At 42.0% G+C, this 21,736-nt stretch overlaps 1 protein-coding gene across 6 annotated transcripts in view; it reads left to right on the forward strand.

Annotated features, from left to right (window-relative positions):
• The window catches only part of NDST2 (N-deacetylase and N-sulfotransferase 2), a 127,294-nt gene that overhangs the window by 88,066 nt on the left and 17,492 nt on the right, over positions 1-21,736 (forward strand). For all 6 annotated transcript variants that reach the window (XM_030276804.4, XM_012574527.5, XM_002193265.7 and 3 more), the window contains one exon: positions 14,922-16,314. In XM_030276804.4, coding sequence (XP_030132664.1) covers positions 15,322-16,314 — 993 coding nt within the window. In that variant the 5' untranslated portion in view covers positions 14,922-15,321. The remainder of the gene's footprint in view (positions 1-14,921; positions 16,315-21,736) is intronic.

Raw genomic sequence — 21,736 nt, forward strand, 5'->3', positions numbered from 1 at the left:
GTTCATGTCCATACTACAGATGCTTCTGAAATATGGCCAGACACTGCAGATGTAGAAAGCAAGAGTATAGACTTGAGACTTTTCACAAGGCCTCTTTTCTTAATGGTCTTTGGTTTTTCATCTTAAAGTAACAAGTTAGGCAGTTAGTCTGCATTGTAAGCAACAGTGTAGATGTAGCTCTTGCTATCTAAAACCTTCCCTCTGAAATGTGGCTATATGGAAGAGGAGACACAGTTTTCAATTACCTTCTTTACCCTTCCCCTTCATTCCCTAAGTTCAGCTCATAAAGGATGAGGAAGGGTGATGATCTCTGTTTAAGTGATGTCATAGGTTTCAGGTTAGCTAAAATTGCAGTGAATTTTTTTCCAACTGTTTTAGGATATGGCCTTTCCATAAGCTATCCAGTTCAAGAATCCCGAAGATATAAAGAAAAGGTATATTTTGATAGGAGCACTTAACCAAAAGAGAGACAAAGAACCATGTTGAAGGTTGATTTGCTGCTAACTCAAAAAATCTTGGATCTTACTTCACTGCTGGAATTCAGACAGCTTCCCATGTGGCTTTTCAGCTTTGATGATTAGACGGAAATTACTAAAAAATACAAATTATCTTTCAGTATAAACTTTCTCTATTTCTCTAAACCATTTGAAATGCTGTATTAGCTGTTCACCTTAGATGAAATACAACAGAAAGTTGTTAAGCCTGCTGCTGTCCTTCCTGTGGAAGAACCATGTTAGGCACAGTAAGATGCTGCAGTATGTCAGAGGTGTTTCAGGAATACAGCAGCAGCTGTTTGCCCCAAGGGACAGTTAAATTCCCATTGCAAGGCCTCTGTTCAACCTGGTGTTACCAGTTGGGTATATATAGACATGTCCCTATTGTTGTACCTCCTTTCACACCTGGACCTTGCTGGTTTTTTTCTTCCAGCAAGGTGAAGTACCACTTGTAGAGCAGATGTGGACAGGAGCAGGTGTTAGAGTAGTTATCACTCCGTGGGGCTCCTGTTTTCTGATGCTTCATGATGGAGTCACCTGGTGCAGTAGTAAAAGCGTTCAGTTATGTTTGAAAGCTGGGAACTTGGTCTTATTCTCTGCAACACTCGGAAGAAGGTGATGATTTCAATAACCTTGTTTCAAAAGAGACACTTGGTAGTGCTCATTTGTAAAAAATATTGGGTTGCTGGAAAATAGGAGGTGGAAGATGTAAAGATGGAAAGTCTGCAGACTAAGCCTGCTTGCACACATTATGATGAGCCCAGGCATGAAGTGAAAGGAGAACTCTGAGCTCTTCATTGTCTAATGCTCCCTTAGGGCAATAACAAACTCACTATAGAGTCAGCAAGCCCGGCCCAGGGGCTTGTGGAGAGGGAGCACACATTGTTCTTAGAATATGGCTGGTGCTGGAATATTTCACTGCAAGTATGAAGACATTCTTAATGCAAAATATTCCTCAAAGGAATTTGGTTTTGTAGCTTGCTGTTTGAAAAGCTGCTTTCAGTCAATGTGATGCCTTCTTCCAAACAAAAGGCTGTGAAGTTAGGTATCATATGAACATAGTATATTCTTGCTTTTTCATATCCCTTATATGAGCTGAGATTATGCAGAGACCCTCCTTTTTGGAGCTGAAAAAACCCAAATGGAGATGCTTACCTCTCTCTGCTTTGGTGTGTTATAGCTTTTCAGCCTTTTTGTGGTGCTTAGTGACCACTCTATATTGTGTGCTTCATTTCAGAATAAGTCATTTTTATACTGAAAGTTCAAATGCAGAATATATTTTGTAAAATATATTTGTGTGGGGAGAGGGATGGGGAATGTGGGAGAGCACATAATAGAAACCTCCAGAGTCTCCCAATGATAGATTGTTTGGTTTGTATTTTTATAAGGAGCAGGGGGTAGAAGATAAGGTGTTACTTCAGAGGTGGAAGCATTCATGGCATTGATTCAGCCTGCAGATGTTACATCAGTTGGTTGACTACTCTGTTTAGCATTGTGGAGGGAAGTAGAACTCTTCCAGAAAAACAGAGGACTCAAATATGTCCTCTTTATTTGTATTCTTAGCAGAGTATTTGCAGAGTCCAAGGTGATTCTTCATATAAGTAGTTTGACCTAAAATAAACTCTGTCTTCCCCCTTTTCAATACATTAAATGTCACTGCCTGTAATTTAACCTCTGAGGTGGCTCTTGTTGAATGAATTTGATTCCCATGCGATTCTGCAAATAACAGCAGTGAAAAAAAAGAAATATATGAGAGCTTGGAAAATGCTGTGGAGGGGAAGAGAATTTTCACCCCTTCCATGGAGCAGCCTTTATGTTGTCAGCAGACCAAGCTGAGTTACAGTCCTGCTAATTGAGAACTGATGGAGAATTTTTGACTTTCTGTCTGTCTCAGATCTGGTTGTCTGGAGTGTTTGCAGTAGTGCAGCAAGTGGTGGCAATCCCACCCTTTCCCTGTTTTGAATTTTGTGATTTACCCAGGTATCACCAGAATACTCATTCATTCTGATACATTCACAAAGTGCTGTAGAGGCATTGATGCTCAGCATCTTTGTGTAATGTGATTCCCATTTTCTGGATGGAGTTCCGGAAATGTGTAACCACATCAAGGTACAAATGGAGTAAAGGACTGAAGTCAGCCTTACCCTTGAATCCTCTAGTGTTTCGGATGTCTGGCTCCCTCCCAAAGAGTACATGGAGAGCTCTCACTGTCTCAAAGATTCTTTGAACCTATTTCTGCTGTTTGTGGACCAGTGCAATGTGGACAAAGAAAAATTTAAGATTTTAATGTCCCACCCTGTCTCATCTCCTGTGATAATGCTGCTTGTCCTTTTGTTCTTCTAACCCTTCAAGAACAGACAGAAACCCAACAAGGCACTGAAGTTTCTCTGGCAGCTCTTAATGTTGGTCTCTTGAACACAGAATCCTCGCCTGTAGCTCATCTGTGGAGTCTTCCTCTCTGAATGCTTTCGGCGATTTGAGTGAGAGGGCAGAGTTGCATCTTTAGTTTATGTATGCAGGAATTAGAAAACGGTCACTCTGTCTTATCTCTGGAGGAGCAGGGCGAGGGTAGCAGGAAACTTGATAACCCTTACTACACCCTGTGGCACTGCTGCCCAGGGACAGCCTGGCTGAGCACAGGGACACCAGGGCTTGAAACCAAGGGCCGTGTCCCTGGGTTTCCTGAGGCTGAAATGACCAATGCATTTGTCAAACTGTCGCCTTGTGTGCCTGAGGAAGAGAATGATGTTCATACCTGCTCTCCTGGGAGCAATGGGGCGATACTGGTGAACTTGCACACTTCTCCATGCCCCTCTCAGCTGAGAGGGAGGTCAGGCAGCAAAGCCAGCACCTGGCAAGCAGATAGGAGGCTGGGTTGTATCCAGTGGCAGCCAGCTGCCTCATGATGCTGCCTGGTTTTGTCAACTAAATTGTTTGGAAAAATTCAGGCAGGCAATGGGGAATACAGGCAAAAATAAACATGAAACCACTGAGGCAGGATTCTTGCTATAGGTACCAAGATGTTAGCAGGTCCTCTGAACGTGCTTTCTGTTAACACTTGCAATCACAGATATTCTGCAGTCACTTAACACTTCAGGGGAGAGTGGGGACAAGTCAAAGCATTTCAAATTAGTGCAGAAAGATTAACCCAGATTCATAATGAAGACTGAATTTTACAGGCTTCAGTTCTTTGTTCTATAAGAAAACAGAATGTCTTCCAGAAAAGTTTAACCTTTATATTTCAGCTACTAAATTAATTATGTCAGAGTTAAGTAGACCAAATAATTAGAGTTAAAATTAATTTCAGTATTTTACTTCTAAAATTAATGTCTAAAATTTAAAAATATGTTTATAATATATATTTTAGTAACTTTAGCTCTTCAAAGTTGCTGTCTAGCTAAAAGTTATTGAATTCTTGTGCTTTGTCTGCAATGAAGAAGATAGGAAACTTCAGAGTTTGGATCCAGACTGCCTTTGGTTTCTCTTTTGTAACACTGTTGAGTAGAAAAAGAAGGAAAACATCATGTGTGGAAGTATAGTGTTAATCTAATCTGAGGTTATGAGAAAGCATTAATTATTTAGTTACAGTAAAGTCGAGTTTGAATTACTTGAATGCTAAATGCAGTTGTTTCTCTCACATCAAATCCGTGCTCAAGATACAGCGTCAAGTGATCTGAAAACTATAAAGTATCTGTTGCTTCAGTGAGATCAATTGGCACATGTGAATTTGGGATTTCAACATTAATGATGAAATTTCAGCATTTATAATGTTTCTTGGTATTATTCTTTAATGCAGGTAATCTAAACTGTCAGCGAGCTAATACCACTTTTGTCTCTGTGTGGGACACAGTTTACAATTCAAAGGGCAGAAAGCACTGCTGGAATGTAGTTGAGGCAACTTTCTGCCTTAATGTAGCTCTTGCCTTCCATTGCTCCAGAATGCTTTGTTCTGGACAAAGGGAAGGGGTAAATACAGCAAGCGTGTTAGATTTTTCATAACCAAACCAGTAGTGCTTTTAGTCAGGATATGTATGCAGTAATGTTGCAATGTGTCTGGAATATTGTGTGACATGGCGAATTCCAGAGGTCCAGACTGTATGAGCCCTCCTCTGTCAGCATTAAATGCATAAGCTGTAAGCATGCTGGCCTGTTTCTGGTGGAATTTGTCTTTGAAGATGAGTTGTTAAGCCTTTTAGACCATGCTTTTTTTGGTTATTAGAGAACCTATGTTTTTTTAAATGTAGGCAAGCTAGACCTAATGTCTTAGGAAAATTCTGTCTTTAGGCAGAAACGTTTCTGCCTCCTTAAGCAATTTGAGCTGTCATTTTCTCTTACTCCCTTCTGATTTGCTGTATATTCCTGGGTTTAGCTCTTCCTCCTACTCTCCACTTTGCATTTTGTTTCACACTGCCTCTTATTCCTGGAACAGTCTCCCAGTCTCTGCTGCCAAATCTTCCCTCCCTTTCTCTGCTCTTGGGAACCCATTTCTTCCAGCAATCATTCCCAAGTTGTTTACTTGACTAATTGTCTCTCTTTTGTAGCCTTCCTTTCTTATATCTACTCTTCTGGGTCATGTTCCTTAATGTCAGATAGTATATATGGCAAGATAAAGGAGTGTATTTGCCACTATTTTGAGCATTGTTTGCATTAGATCTTCATACAATGGTTAGTAATAAATTCCCCTTCTCATTTTGAGTGCAGAATTTTTCACATAGTTTGCTATTTTCTGTATGCTGTTAAGGAGCAGACACATTTTATCTTAAAGTAGTTTCCAGGTTGTGGGCAGTAGTGTCTGTATTACAGCAAGTGCTATCAGCTAGCCTGTCTGTATAGGCAGGGGCAAACCTGGTGGTGCTCAGCTGTACTCCTGTCACTGCACAGCTTCACTGCAGGGGTGATTGTGCTGCCGTGGCTGTTATTCTCTAGCATGGACAAGCTCACAGAGGCAGGCATGAGATGAATCTGCTTACTGTTTCTAACCCATTTTGTGTCTCCTTCTTTGTGGAACAAGTCTCTCCACAAAAACAAGGACAAGACCCACCATACTAGTAGAAATACATTTTGGTAAGTGATTATGTTGTTGTATGCAACTGGTGGATCAAGTTACTGTGCTTTTTGCCATGCATGTTACAGACTGAACACCCTGTACCAGGCTAGACCAAAAGAAATGTGCTCGCTGTCCTACTGAAGACATTACCAGACAGGCAGATGCACATTTCTACTTGGAGAGAATTTTGCTTTTCTGGCAATTATCTTCTTTCTATTCCAACTGAGATAAGGCACTTGGATCACTGATTTTTTTTAAAAATATTGTGATTTCCTGTTTTCCTGTTCACCTATTTGAACTAAGCTGAAAATTTATTAAGCAAGCCAAAAAATCCCTAACACATTAATGTTGTGTTGAACTAAGTTTCATAATCAACGGTGTTCTGAATACTTCTGTTTTCTCAAGTCCTGCTTCTGATATCATCTTGTCTCTTATTGCTACATGTGAAACAAAAATAGTTTCATAATTGTTTTATCCTGTAAATACTTATAAAAGCTTGCGTAATGGCATAGACTAAGGCCATTATTTTAACTCAAAGGTCAAACATGTTTTTTCATTATCAGAAACTATAAGTAAACTTAATATTTAATTTCTCCATGGACAAAAATGTTCATGCTTCAACACATAAATAGTTTCCATGTTAATAATAAAAAATTAATCCAGTTTTCAGTAATTGATTGTATTTCTTTGGGCATTTTACTACTACCTGTAAATTTGGGGGAAGAGTCCCCAAGATAGCAGAGTTATTCTCCAAAACCTATAACTGGGCACCTTGCAGTTTTCAATACCCAGATCAGTTTTAATTCAGCTGCAGTCCAAAGCAGAGATCTATACTTTGCTCAAAACTATTGAGCTTTCCTGACAAAACTTGAGTTTTATCAGAGGGTAGATTTGATTGCAAATATGGCAGCTTTTTCTTGAGCTGTCCTGGGTACTGTTAATTAAGATGTTAATGAGGTCCTGGACTTAATTCTGCATGAATTAATATTTTAAGGATGTAGTGCTTCATAGCAGAAAAAATCCTACTTGTAAACAGCTGACTAATTAAAAATGTAAGAATATAGCACCCACTCTAGTAATTAAGTCTAGAAAATGGGAGAAAGCAATTTCATGCCACTAGCTTTTAGTCTGTCTTTCAGATGTACGTCTTTTTAAAAGAGTTTACTTTCTGTGAGTTGATTATCTAAAAACAAGGTACAAACAAGGGGAAACAGAAGGTACAGGGGTGAAGTTATTGTTGTTTGTGTAGTGAGCATGGCATAGTTTAAGGTATGGAAATAAGTGTGCATTGCCTGCGATTTTGTAACAATTGCAAACACAGATGGTTTGAGAGAAAATTAAATAATTCCACCCACATGGAGACAGGGAAGTCTAACAATAGTCACAACTTTTTATCATCCTGTTTTTTTAGCAGTCTCTGTCCTCCTGTCACTTACACATCCCTTGTCTGTGGAAGGGTAACAGTGTGTGAAGCTGCTGTGGGGTCCATCAAGGCCATAAGGACACACTAAGCTGGAGCTGCCTCACCCCATCCACACTCTGCTGGCACGGGCAGCATCCTCAGCACCAGCACCCAAAGAGCACAACTACAGAGGCAGGCAGGGGTGGGTGCCAGGTTCAGCCTGGAGTCCAGTCACCAAGTGAGTGCACAATGATCAGTCAGGTCAGTAAGGCAGAGCATTCCTGGCCTAACCTCAGGAGCAGCTCACAGCTCAGGAAGTGGAGGCTGGTCAGGGCATTCAGAGGCTTGTTGGTGAGTGCAGTGCCCCCATTGAGATCTATTTCTGCCATAATGCTTGTGAAAAAGCAAATAATGACTTTTCATTGCACAGATGGCCATGAAGGCTTGGAGAGGGCAGTAGAGCACTTTGAATTTGCTCCTGTCTTGTAAAAACCAGGCCTCCAAACAGTTGTCTCACCCAGCCTGTGTAATCTTCAAAGACCTCAATTCATGCCTTTTTCACTAATTTTACTTTTCTTCCCATTGTTTGTTTTTACTCTTTCTGCCTGGCCAAATTTATAGATTTATAATTTGCTTATATCACTTTTGTCTCTCTCTCTCTCTCTCTTTTTTTTTTTTTTTTTTTTTTTTTTTTTTTTTTTTTTTTTTACAGGAGTTTCCATAGTGTTAAGGGCTGTCTTGCAATAGATAAGCCAGCAAAAATGCAAATATTTTGTCTTCTGAGTCCAGGAGACTTACTTACTTCAATCACACTAAGATAATAGAGAATTGGAAAATTAGATACTGCAAAATCTGGGAGATATGCCATGAGCATTACACTGGTTGGAGATCTTGTGAGTAGAACATCTCAGTTGAAGGCAGGTAGGAGGGAGCTGCTGTACACAGCTGGGGACCATGTTCTTTTGCGAGCCCAGAAGATTCTGACCCTGAATTTTAGTGCAAATACACCAGAACAGGTGAGCACAAGAGCTTAAGAGCTTTCCTAAGGTTTTAAGATTTGATAGAGCGTACTTAGAGTTTTCTTCTGGTGTCACTTTGGGTAAACTTTCAGTGTCATGGTATTAAACCTGTTCCCTACTGTCATACATTCCTAGATAAAAGTGATTGTAAAATATTATCTCCTATGTGTTCTGTGACAGGAGGAAGCAACTGAATATAGATCAGCCTCTTGTTAATTAAGGTGAAAATTTCTAAGTCTTTACAGTAAGAATGGTTAGGCTGCTTTCATAACAATTACAGAAAAACTTTTCGTAATATACATTCTATATTAAGACACTTCAACTCTGACTGACACTGAATTTTCTTGGTTTTGCCAGTTTGGTTGTATTTCCCCACTTGTTTCTTAGGAGAAATCACCAGAGAAGACATTTTGCTTTCTGCAGCAGAATAGTTGATCTGAATTGTGATAAGCAGGGAGCATGAGAGAATGGAAATGTGGTTCTTGTCCATATCTAATGTGGAAGGAGCTGCATCTATTTCCTGTTCCCACAGCTAAGCTGGAGATTTCAGCTGTGATAGAGCATATGTGTGGATTCCTGATGAAAGCAGGAGGCTGAAGATGGTGTATTCACTCCCTTTGGGGTGACTGAAGAATTTACTTTCCACCTGGGGGAGGACTGTAGAGCAGCTTGGACTGTCTTTGTGTTGCAGGGCTCTAGCCTGCACTGTCTCTGGCTCTCTGTGCCACAGCTCTGCATGTCTGCGTGCAGAGAGGAGCTGCTGTCTCATTACCCCTGTTGTGGGAAAAGGGTTAGGGTCAGAGTGGGCACGGACCTGTGTGTCAGGAAAGGCACAAAACAGGAGAGATATAGCCAGAATGCAACTGCTGTTCTTCTGGTGGCCTGATCGCTAGATTTTAAAGGCTCAGTACCACATGAAATGAAGCAATGGACATGTCCCTTCAGTTATCTCTGAGGAACGTGTCTCCTTTCTCTCTGGTGAGCAGTTGCATTAGAGACCTGTGCATTCCCAGAGCAGTTACATCCTCTTAGCTGATGGAAAGCTCTGACTTGTGTGAGCACTTCTGCTGCAGTCTTTCCTTTTCGGTTCAGCAGAGGTGTGCTGCTGCCAAGCTACATATTATTTCTATCAAGCAGCATCAATGAGTGCTGAAGGCTGAAATTTTATTGTTTGGTTTTTAAACAACTCTTCAGGTTCCTTACTTTCAGATCCGCTTTGTAGGCAGGCTGAAAATACAAAACAAACTGTTTTCCTTTCCCAAATTTGTCCTATGCTGAGGCCATGAAACTTTTTGAGGCTTGTGGTTCTGACTTTTAACTTGAGGGAATACCTCAGTGTAGAAGTCTGAAATTCCCTTGCTTTGGAAAATGAGGTCAGTTGTAATGACCCTAAGCAGGGAGTGTATTATGATGGGGAGAAGGCAGGGAGCGGAAAACGAGATTTCCTGGCAGCTCTGATGAGGAGGACTGTTTTGTTTTCAGGGGAAGGGATTGGTTGCTAATAGGTAATGCTGGGTTATGCCTCTGTCATTGGCACGTGAAGGAGTAAACCTATTGGGTTTTGTTGTGGGCTTTTTTGTTTGTTTGTTTGTGGGTTTTTTGTAATAGAAAAGAGAAAGGGAACAAAGAAAGATCTGCTGCAAACAGAGGTACCTATTATGTACCCAAAACCAAGAACCTTGCAGGAGTCCTGGAATCTCAGTGCAGCCTCCCTGGAGCCGGCCTCTCCAAGATCTCTGCCTTCATGTTGTCTTCAGACTTCATTGCACTGGCATGAGGGTAAATTCATGGCTGCAGTTGAGTTTCGGCCAGGCTGGGATGAGAGGAGTGCATGCAGTTCTGTTTGGCATGGCCTGCAGTTTGTTGCTCTTGCAGAAGGTGTGAAGTTACATACCTGTCTAGGGGTGATAATAAAAGAATTTTAAAAATTATTACTTCATCACACAGGTCTTCTCCTCTTACATCAGACTGGCACGTTTCAAGCCTGCTGGCCAGCTGGCAGCTTTCTGGCTCAGCACAGGTCTGTACTGAGAGGCTTTTCCCTGCATGGGGACTTGCCCAAGCAAAACACAGAGCTGGCTGGAGGCTGCAGCCCTGTCTGTCAGAGCAGCATGGGCACCATTAGTGTTTCTTGCGTCTTTGATCTGAATTTTGTATTCCTTAGGCAGTCTCTCATGGCAGGATTCAACTGGCAGTGCATGTTAGTTGAAACACATGGCCAGAGCCCAAAAATGAGCATGGCAATTTCATTGCAATGTGGCTGTAATTGCCACAATATTTTTTTTACCCAATATGTGAAATACAAGCAGCATTCTTTCTCCTGAGCTTTCTACTAATTCTTCTGCCGTGTGCCTTGCTGTGTTTTGCTGACACTACTTACCAGGTTCCCCATCTCTGTGAGAGAGGGGCTCTACTTGGAGGTCTGGCATACAGATACCACCACAGACAAAGAGAGGGGCTGTGGTGTCTCAAAATGGAGCAGACTAATGAGGAATTTTGTGTCTTGATGACACCATTAAAGTGGAATGGGTTGGAAAATCAATCAGATTCCTTCTTTGATTACTGTGTAACTCAATTACTGCAATCTCCCTGGGGCCCACAGCAACAACCATCTCACAGGAAGTGCAGAAGAAAGGCCTCTGAAATAGAGCTATTGTGGACAAAGGCAAGATCTTGCTGCTGTGCATTCCAGATGGAGAGATTATATTATGAATAATGAAAAGGGCTGGGGAAATGTCCTGGTGACACTGGGGTTTGGGTTGTAAGACCTTCTGTTTCTCAGCTAGGAATGCACTGACAGTTCTTGTATAAAGATGTCAGATGATACCCAGTATCTTCCATGTGCCTTGGCATGAATGTACCAGAAGATCCAAATACTTAGATTCTGGTCAGTGGTTTTGGGTAAGTTCTGGTCCTGAGCGTTTGTACTGATCTCCCACAATCATTTCAAGCACTGGAAATATCTGGAGATCAGATGTTAAAACCACAGGGTTGGGGTTGTTATCGTGCTTTCATATCACATCAGTTGCTATGTGGCTTAGCAGGTGATAATTCAAAAAGCAGTTTATGTTTCACATTAACACCGTATATCATTAGGAAACAGAACATCTAAGTTTGATGAAGCCTTTGTCTTAATGCTGGTGATCTTTTGGATATCTGACCTTACAGCTGATGCTCTCTGATCTAGAGATGCTTTTGTGGCAGGACAGGTGCCTGCTGAGCCCGCGTCCTTGGGCCTCTGAACACTTCATTCTTGCTGTGCATTCTGACTGCCACCTCCCTCAATTCACACTGAAGCAGTCCTGGCAGGAGTTCAGAGTGGACCTCAATTTATCTAGAAACCTTTTTTTTTTTTTTTTTTTTTTGTGGTGGTAGATTCCCGGGAGTTTGATGTCAAAAGAGGACACAGGGAATAATTTTCACTGTAATTCTTTTTTTTCTTTTCTTTCTCCAGTGTAGCTATTTCTCAGCTTTTTGGGTATGACTGGTTTCTGACAGTTCTCTTGCCTTGAAATATAAATTTTGTTCGGTGTATTTGTTTGTTGCTTTTTTTCTCTTTTAGTTTGAACCTCAACCAGCTGATGCAGTCCCCAAAGAAAGAAATGCATCCCGTGCCAGCTGGCGTGCTCTCTGGCTGTGAAGCCTTGTTAAAGAGATCAGAGCTGACAGATTCTTGAGCAGCAATCTGATACTGGCCTTTTTTTCTTAAATTTGTGTTTTTGAGCTCACCCATGTAACAAATGGGGGTTTGTTTGGGAGCTTCGCTAGAGGCTTGAATGGAATCATTGTTATCCAAACACTGCTGTGATTCAGAAGTGCCCAGCAAAAGGGGTTCTTCTCCCTGGTGCCCCTCAGCTGGGCACTGCAGGTGTGGCAGCATAGCTCAAACTCTGGTTTCATGCTTATTCTACGGAATAATCCAGTTGTCCTGTGATTTTCATCTTTAAACTGATAACTAGGAAACTGAAGCTACAGTTCTTTACAAAACAGAGTCAGTTCAAAAGTTAAAATTAAGTTGGAGAGATGAATGAGTCCAACCAGGGAAGTGTTTTCCACGTCGATGCTTTGGCAATGAAGGATTGTAAAAGTAGAACTTGCCAGACTTTTGCATAAATCAACATTTTCTTGATTTTCTTACCATTACCCTGGTGTTTAGATTACACAGTTGCTTGGAAATTTATAGAAGTAACACTTAGGCTCCTGATTTCCTCTTTACATTATTATCTCCTGCAAAAACAACTTTGTGTCTAATACATGTTAAGATAGTGAATATTTAAATCCAAAATAGTTCTTATGTTTCAATTTTATTCAATGGAATTGAAAAGCAAAAGGAGTTATTTGGGAAGGCAATAACTTGGAATTCTCAAGTTTCTCCATCAAAATTGACTATTATTGGAATCTGAGTGAAGTGTTCAGAATGAATTTGTTGCACAGAAGTAGAATGAAGACACTTCTCACACATGCAGCATTGTGTTATGCATAGAGCCATGTATTATTGTATTACTGTGTCTTACAAGGAATTCACCTCATAAAAAAGATACAGCATTCTTTGTAAGTTTCTATTTTACCTCTCTCTGCCTTGCTGAATTCTGCCTCTGCTGGCTTCTGCCTCTCTGCAGCTTTGAAGTTGTAATGGCAAGCAAGAAGGTGGTAACATTGGAGTTTTCCTTGCAGAGTCAGTGAGATGGGAAGGGCTTGTTGTGGAAGTGGAAAGGCTATTTTCCTGTCTGCTTTTGGAAGGTGGCACATGTTTTTGGGTACTATGCTGATACACTTGAATTCCTGATGTATTACAGGGACTGAATTTGACTTGAGAAGTCATGTTCTATTCTCTGTCCAGGGAATCATATATTCAAAATCAGTAGCAAGGAAAAGAAAAACTATACAAGTTCTGGTTTTTACATCTTCACATAGTTATTTCTCACTTTCTCTCCCCTGTCTTTTTTCCAGTAAAATGTTAACAGTATGTAGAGACAAAACTGAAAGATGATCAGTTGTCTGTGATGAAGAAAACACAGCTTATTGTTGCTGACTGAGCTGCATTTCCAAAGCCATCTCTGTCATTACAGAGCGCCATTTGGGAATTGAGACCCCAATCCATTTGGAATCTTGGGAACAGGGATAATTCTACCAAAAAATCCTGATCCATCTACCGTGTTGCAGTGCAACATTCAATAAGTTTTGCTGTGTCTCAGTTTCTCCAGTGGAAAATTATTTGTGTTATATACTTTATATTGACAGTCTACAGCTATTCTGAAAACCTCATCAGGGCTAAAGTTTCACTGTGCAGTACACAAAAAAGTCCCTGCTCTGCTGAGCTTATAGCAGAGGCGTTGTTTGAGATAATACTTAATGATCATCATAAGGCTTGTGTAAAGAGCACTCTGACTCTCTTCCATCTGCTGTCATAAAGTTAGCCGTATTATATCTCTTCATATAAAATCTGTTTGTGGTTTTTGCTCTGCTTCAAGCTGCACCAACAGTTTGGAAAACAGCCTGGTGGGAGTCTTTAGAGTGGGACTTTTGTCCTCATCTATGAACTGATATTTTCCCTGACTCAGAAGGATTTTTTTCTGTCTTGTAATACACATTACAAAATAAGCATCTATCTCACAAGTAGTTCATTTTCTGGTGGAGCTGGTTGTTAGAAACCCCTGGCTTTACTATATAAGATACTTAGGTATGCCTTGAGCTCATAGACAAACTAGTCTTATCATATTCTTTGTTTTGTCAGAATGGTAGTAACAGAAAAGCCCAAAAATGGAAGGGAGAAAGTATGAAGATCTCTTTTAGTAATATTATTTGCTATTGCTTTCTTGTGCCTCCTGGTGTTGCAAGCTGTGCCAGTTGAGCAGGTGGTTAGAGGGTCTGTATGTGATGGAGCATGTCTGAAGGAGTTGGGGGGGTGACTAAAAAAACTTTTAAAAGAAAAAAAGACAGTTTAATTTTTACAGAGAGGTCATCATGAGCATGACTGATTTGGTGAGCAACTTCTGGCATTGAGGGTGTTCTTGCATTGTTCTGGGAGAGGCAGCAGGTATGCTCCAAAAATGTGCTCATATTCCCGGAAAGGCACCATGGTATTCCTGTGGGTAAGTCACACTGCTGGTAAGGGAGAGAAGACTCCACTGTGAGTTTTACTTTATTTTTAAACAAAGGAGAAAATTAGTTGTTCTGGTGTTTGTTTCGGATTATTTGTTATTTGGTGCCTTTGTCGGGCATTTTTTCCTGGAAAAAATAACAACATATGGTGAAATAGTCTGCTGCCATGAACACAAAGCAGGAGGTAAGAAAGCTTCATAACAAGAGGTTTTCACGTATTTGGGACCAACCCAGACTTAACGTTGTGCTGTTGATGATTTAAAACTGGCTTCATATTCTTCAGTGGCATATGAGAGAAGGCGATGAGGGTTTCAGGTGTTTCACCTCCAACTGCTACTGAATCAGCTAGCAACCTTTAAGTGTGCAGGGCATGGGAGCCTGTGTCCCCTGCCCTCTGTGCTGCCTGAGGGATGGTGCCTCTCCAGAGCTGTATTTTGTGACCTCTGGAAGAAAGTGAGTTCCCAAGACAAATGGGACAGCCTTGCAGAGAGCACTCTCTCCTCCTCTTGTTAGCTTTGAAAAATAGGCTAGAATAAAAGGGTTTCATGCTTTCTGTTTGGTGGCTTTCAGAGGGCTGGGGGAAGGCCAGATACTTGGCTCTGTTTGCTGTAGTGTGTGACAATCTCACCCAAGGTGAATATTGAGTTGCTGTGCACTGTCAGGACCTTTCTTCCAAAGGCCATTTGGTTGTTCTGTGAAGTTTCCACACAAATGGGGTGTGACACTTCCCAGGGACCAGACCTGCTGATGGGCGAGTGATGCTGCCACCCTATCACCCTCTAGTCCTGCCATTTCATCTCGAGCCTCTTAAATGCTGGAATCATACTGAGAATTGACTTTTTCTTTTTAAATTGCAGGATGCAAACAGAAGGTGCCATCATGTGAATGTGAAACACCTAAATGAGAAACAGGACACATGGGAAGGCTGAGCTGAAACTGCTTGTGCACAGAAGGACAGTCTGATTTGCTATTGGAGAGGAGATTCTGGAAACCTTGCTCTTCCAGAGACTTCTGAGAGGAGAGGAGCCCGAGGAAGCACACAAAAGAGCGATGGGAATTGAGGGCCATGGTTACCTGAGATAAATGGCAGATCTCTGGGAGTCTCGCCTTGTAGCTGTTTGCTTTAGCTTTTTCTCTCTCTGCAGCTGCACTTTCTTTTTTTGTGAGCTGCTGCCAGGTACTGCCACGGTGCCACTGGAGATTCCAAGCACGACGTGGGCCCGGAGCGTGAGGAGGGGGTGAGCCGCCCGCCTCACCATGATTCAGCTGTGGAAAGTGGTGCGGCACGTGCGACAGCTGGAGCTCCACAGATTGATCCTGCTGCTCATTGCCTTCAGCCTGATCTCCATGTGCATCCTGGCTTATTACGTCACTAACAGTCCCAAAATCAAGGAGCCACCACCCCTGCCCTTCAGTGACTGCAGCAACCAGCACCGCATCTTGATCCCACCGCAAGCCAGCTGGAGGCTCACAAAATCTGTGGACACCTCACGCACAGATCCTGTGGTGCTCGTCTTTGTGGAAAGCATTTACTCCCAGCTTGGGCAGGAAATAGTGGCCATCCTGGAATCCAGCCGGTTCAAATACAGGACAGAGATTGCCCCTGGCAAAGGGGATATGCCCACCCTGACAGACAAGGATAGAGGACGTTATGCTCTAATTATCTATGAGAACATCCTTAAATATGTGAATCTAGATGCTTGGAACCGAGAGCTGCTGGACAAATACTGTGTAGAATATGGAGTGGGAATTATTGGCTTTTTCAAAGCTAATGAGAACAGCCTGCTCAGTGCACAGCTCAAGGGTTTCCCCCTTTTCCTACATTCCAACTTGGGGCTGCGGGACTATCACATCAATCCTAGTGCTCCCCTGCTCTACGTCACCCGGGCTAATGAGGTGGAGCAGGGTCCTCTGCCGGGTGACGACTGGACTGTGTTTCAGTCAAACCACAGCACCTATGAGCCAGTGCTGTTGGCCAGCACGAAATCATCGGAGTCCATTCCTCACCTGGCCACTCACAAAGCATTGCATGCCACAGTGATGCAGGACCTGGGTCTGCATGATGGGATCCAGCGGGTTCTCTTTGGCAATAACCTCAATTTTTGGCTGCACAAACTCATTTTCGTGGATGCCATTGCCTACTTGACTGGCAAACGCCTCTGTCTGACACTTGATCGCTACATCCTTGTTGACATCGATGATATATTTGTGGGAAAAGAGGGCACTCGCATGAAAGTGTCTGATGTAGAGGTAAAATCCTAGAGCAGATAGTTCCAGAGGTTCTAGATGGACTTCTGATGTGTGTGGTGTACTGGAAAAGTCAAGATGGCATTTAATTTGAGGGAAAGCATTTATTGCTGCAGTTTTACTCATCTTATGCAGAGAATTGGCCTGCAAGATGCTGAGGCACCATGTGTGATGCTCTCAACAGTTTTGCAGGTTGAAATGGAGCACTTTAGGAGCTGGCCTCTCTCAGTTTAAGAGGAAGATGGCTGTGGTAGTCTATTCTGCCTCCTCTTTGATGTAAAAACAAGTATATGCAGGTTTCCTATGCCAACCTATTTGTAGCTGTAAACTCTGCTGTTCAAAAGGAAAAGGCAAGTTGTGTTAGAACAGAACAGAAGAATGTATTTCTTATTATTTGTGATACGTATAAGCTGTATATGTTATACTGCAAAACTGTAGGCCAGTCCATGCAGTGTAAACTGATACAGTCTGTATATTAGCCATCTAGCTTTTCAACACGCAACTAAATTGAGAAAGGAAGGGTTTTCTCTTACCCTTTGCACCCTCCTCATATCTACCACCAGCAACCCTCATCCCTGAGGGAATATCAAAAAATTCACCAGAAAAATATGGTCAGACCAAGCCTTCATGAGAACCATCTCTGTGGCCTCACAATTGGAAAAGAGACATGCCAGCTTTGTGGTTTGCTTTCCTTGGCAGTTCCTGGAATAATACAATGACCTATTGGGAAAGGTTATGGGTGAGACAGATTTTGTGGAGGAGAGGGAACTGAGACAGACAAAGACAAAAATAAGTAGGAAAAAGGTAACAAACTTAAGTGCTCCTTCTGATTCTCTGTGTCCTTCAAAGTAATGATGAAGTGTTCTGTTAAGTCTGTGATCCATGTGCATGTGATGCTTTATGGAGCCAAGGACTTCTCTTTGTGTCTTCCCCATCAGTTGTGGTTTGTAGCCATTGAGGGAGGTGCACTGCCTGTTTCTCAGGTGTGCTGAGGTTGTCCATAGGTACAAACTCTGGATTCTCATTCACCACTTGCCCTCAGGTGACTCCTGGATGTTACCAGGCACGATGGTGGTAATCTTGTGACAGCAACTGCTTTAGCATGTTTCCAAAATAACTTCAAGGTGAAGCACCCTTTAAACTTACATTCAAGGCACAAAATATTTGAGGCAAAGGTGTAAGAAGAATACTGTTGTACAGGTTTGGCCCCTTACCTGAACCTTGTCTGCTGCATGTTCCCAGGAGCCCTCTTCCATCTCCCTAGGATTCTTACCACCTTTTCTACATGTTTTATGCATCCATGCAGCATATGTCTTAGTTCATCTCCAAGGTTTTAGGACTTCAAGATTTTATGTTTTGTATGTAGTATTTATTTAAGGAAAATGCTAAAATTTTCTTCATTTCACTTCAGTGTCCCTGTGCTTTGAAGTCCTGAAATGTTCTCAAAGAGATTTTATTTTTCTTTTTTTCCTTTTGTGAAGGATCACAATGTTATCTTAGTCCTAAGAAGGCCCTACACTCACTAGTCCAAACCAGCAGAGATTCAGAGATTCTCACCTCTGTAGTGTTTGTGCAGGTTACAGACCCTTGTGGGAAGGCAGGATAGGTGGCCAGAGCTCTTGGGAACAAAGGCTGCTCTAGTGATGTTAAAAACAAACCCAGACAAGATTATTCCAAAAGATGCTTTGTTTGGGTTTTAACAGGGTGAAATGGAGGAATAATCTGTGATCAGTAAGCAGAGAATCTCAGGCAAAGCAGATAAAACCCAGATTTATCCATTTAAAAGAAGCTCTCTGATTGCAAAGCCACGTGAGGTTAATGAATTTTTATTTTTTAAAAGCGAGAAATAACTGCATGGATTTGTTGATAGTCTCTCACCATGGGGAGCGAGGGGGATATAATAGTAACAGAACAGCTGGCATTTTCTTTGGCCTTTTATATGAAAGCTCTGTTTCAGGGCTGATATCTCAATGCACAGCTCCTTATCTCAAAGCTTAGATTACAGTGGTCAGGGTAGTTGTGTGAAGGTATAAAATTGACTCTGCTGTCCCAGTGAGCCTCTTTGCCATATGCAGGTCCACATTCAGAGACGTTCCTAGACAAAATGACTATTAAAAGATAGCACTGAATATAATTTGATCAAATGCATGCCCATAGTACATGTCTTACACAAGAGAAATGTTTTTATTTGTGATGCTTAAAGGAGATCTGAATTGCTTTATTCTTTAACAAGAAAAAAAAAGGAATTGTGCTTGCTTTTCCTTTAAAGATGATAACCCTTGAGTTCCTGTTTCTGCTGATAGGGCTGCAGCAGGAGCTTGCAGTTCTCAATAGGAGTGGAACAGTTGGAAGTTGCACAAAGAAAATGTTTATCTTTTGTAGCATTTACCAGAGATTTGGGCTGCACATAATTAACAAAACAAAATCTCAGAGAATCCCTTCTCTTCTCAATTTTTTCCACATTCAGTCTCTTCTAAAATCATAATCCTTGGAATTTACCAAACCTACATGGAACTGGCCAGCAAAGACAAGCCGTTTCTAATGCAAAAGGATCTGGCTTTTGTGATCCTTTCTAGGTATGAGGAAAGAAGATTAAGTAGATGAGTTCTTGCCTCTTTTACTGGTAATCTCTGCAAGGGCATAAATAGTGAACAATCATTGCAAGTGAGTCTGAGAGCAAGCTGAGTGAAAATCAAGGACAGTAATTTCATTTGGGATTATGAATGGTGAGGGTGCAGAAGAGAGAACCTAGTGAGGGTGACTGTCAGCCAGGTCTTGTCTTTCTAAATTGGAGAGGATGATCTTACCTGCAATTTTTAACTCCTTGATTCTAAGACTGCAGGGGAGGTAGACATACCAGTGCCATGATAGGTTTCTTTTTTGCCAGTGTTGTTTTGAGCTCTGCCAGTGCTACTGCTGGGAGGTAAGAAAACTGCAGGAGCTCCTCTCAAAAACGTGCCGCCTGGTGCAGTATCTGCCAGGACCGTATTTCTGCCACGTGTTCCTAGTATGGTTTGGATGAGCACTGAGAAGAGGCTGCAAAAGCACTCAGCTTTCTTCCTCCATTTTTTTATCATCTCCTTCTCTTCATTTGCCCATGTACTGTTTTCTTAGAGTCATGTTTTTCTCTTTTCCAAGCATCTGACTCTCAGCCTTATTTACCCCTTTTTCTTTTGCCTCTTGTTAGAGGGAGCCGAGATAGGTGATTAGGTTTTGTGTAGAACAGCTCCATTCTCTGCAAACCCTTCTGGAAGTTAAAAAAATTCTTAGCTTAAGAAGCAGAGTTGCCTTAAGATTTAGCCCTATATTACTCCAATGCCCAGGACACCCTGTTATCTTAGAAAAGGATTAGGTCCTAAGGAAGCTCCCAATACATCCAGAGTGATGTGACTTTCCCTGATTTCTTCCTCACTCCTAGAATGAGGAGAGTTTTTATTTTCCCTGGATGGCATCAAGAGCTTGTAAGTGACTGTTGAGGAGATCTTTGCAGATCTGTCAGTGATACAGATATTTAATGTACTGAAACAAAAGACACAACTCTAAATTGTTTTCCCCTAACATTTTCTAAAAAGTAAATATTTATTGTAATTTGGTATTATTAAAAAGCCTTTTTTTAAATGATGGGGATTGAACACCAGAGTGAAGCTTAGACATTTTTACCATTGTGTCCAGAAATATGCCTTGGAATGTGGTTTTCTGTCACTTGGGCCTGCAGCACGGCTGCCACAATTAAGTACTGAAGACCTCCAGAAATACAGGTTGTGCATGGCAGTGAATGCTCTGATAGACTGTGACAAGCGTGAAGCAGGTCTGGCCTTGAGAATTCCTGTGGCAGTGCTGGGAATCTCTTTGGGAACCCCATCAGTGCCTTGCTGGGATGAGCCTTACAGAGCTTTAGCAGGGATCATAGCTGGGGCAGGGGCCTTTCTGGCTAGTTAGTGGGCAGGCTTGTATCTTGGAAGGCTTTTTGAAAGAAATGATAACAATAAAATATAAAAACAGGTAAAAAGGGATGGATGGATGGGCAGGCAGTTTTCTAGGGGAATAAAGTCTGGCTTTTAGAGGCGGGGGATAGCTAAAATGCTAGCCCTCCCTCATACCATGTGAGCAACTGAACTGCTTAAATATGCAAATGAAGGCCTGTTCACATCTGGCTGGCTGTTTTCTCTCTTAAGGGGTAGACTGCTCCACAACTCTTGATTGCCTTTTGTTTGAGTCTTAAAGCATATTATGGATACAAAAAAAATACCACTTGAATCACCTCTTAGATATGGTTAGTACTGTCGTATTCATCTTTATGAAAGAGAGTGCAGAGACAAGTGCCATCTTCAGCCTGTTCCCACACCTGCATTATTGCACCTTACTGCAGCTTACAGACCTCGTGGAACCAATGTGGAACCAGGGAACACAGAATGCAAAATGTGTTGTAACAAATGTTCAAATATTGGCACCTTAGTCTCCTTTATCCTGTTCAGGGGAAAGACATTTCCTCAAACCTGTGCCACCTTACGGCTGTGACTGTGACAAGGACCCAGCATCAGCAGAGGGATGGCACAGGATTAACAAGAAACTTGCCAGAAAGCAGAACTCCATAGGACTCCATAGTCTCTGAGTTCCTGGGGCCCCCATAGTTCCTCCCTGTTCCCTCCCTGGACACAAAGGATTGCAGCCTGCTGGAGCAGGGCTTTTTAGGATTTATTCTCAGACAGATGTGTTGTCATGGTAACCCCAGCCAGGCTTTAAATCTCTTTCTGTGCAGAGGAATGCTAAGCCTCTTAAGTGCTGTCTTTCCTCCTACCACTTTCCTACCCAAGCTTGGGGAACTGGATGTGCCTTTCAAGGCAGCAGAGGGAAATGTTGGGTCTTGGGACAGCTCTGGAGAAAGAAAAGAAAGTGGCATTTTCCTGTATGAATTACTGGGTGATGTGTCAAGATGCTGGTCCCAAATTTGAAGTGAACTTGTAAACCATCATCTGGACAGACAGATGTTTCTCCAAGGAGACATGCACAGCTCTTAGTCTGTGCTCCCTGATGTGTGGAGTGAGTCTCAGTGTCTTGCTGGGCTGCATAAGGGGAACTTGACCTCTCATTGCCTGTTCTGGGTCTTGTGCTGCAAAGTAGGATTCAGCCATCAGTGTTGCTGGCATGTCACTTTTTAAAAGCACTGCCTGTATTTGTGATAGGTTCTGGAGATGTCACATGCCTTGCATTTATCAAATTACTGTTCTTGGGTGGGGACTGAGGTAAAGATGTGGTAGGCAAGTGGTCATGGAAAAGGTGAAATCTTTGAAATTTGTCCCAGGCTGCATTTGGTGTCAGTGCTGTGTGGATGTGGGAATGAGGAACAGGCAATGAAGTGTGTCTGTAGGGGAAAGTCTGAAAGCTTAGTTCCCTCATAGAGAAGCATTGAGAGTGTCTTGTAGCA

This window comes from Taeniopygia guttata, chromosome 6 (genome assembly GCF_048771995.1).
Source record: "Taeniopygia guttata chromosome 6, bTaeGut7.mat, whole genome shotgun sequence".
NCBI lineage: Eukaryota > Metazoa > Chordata > Aves > Passeriformes > Estrildidae > Taeniopygia > Taeniopygia guttata.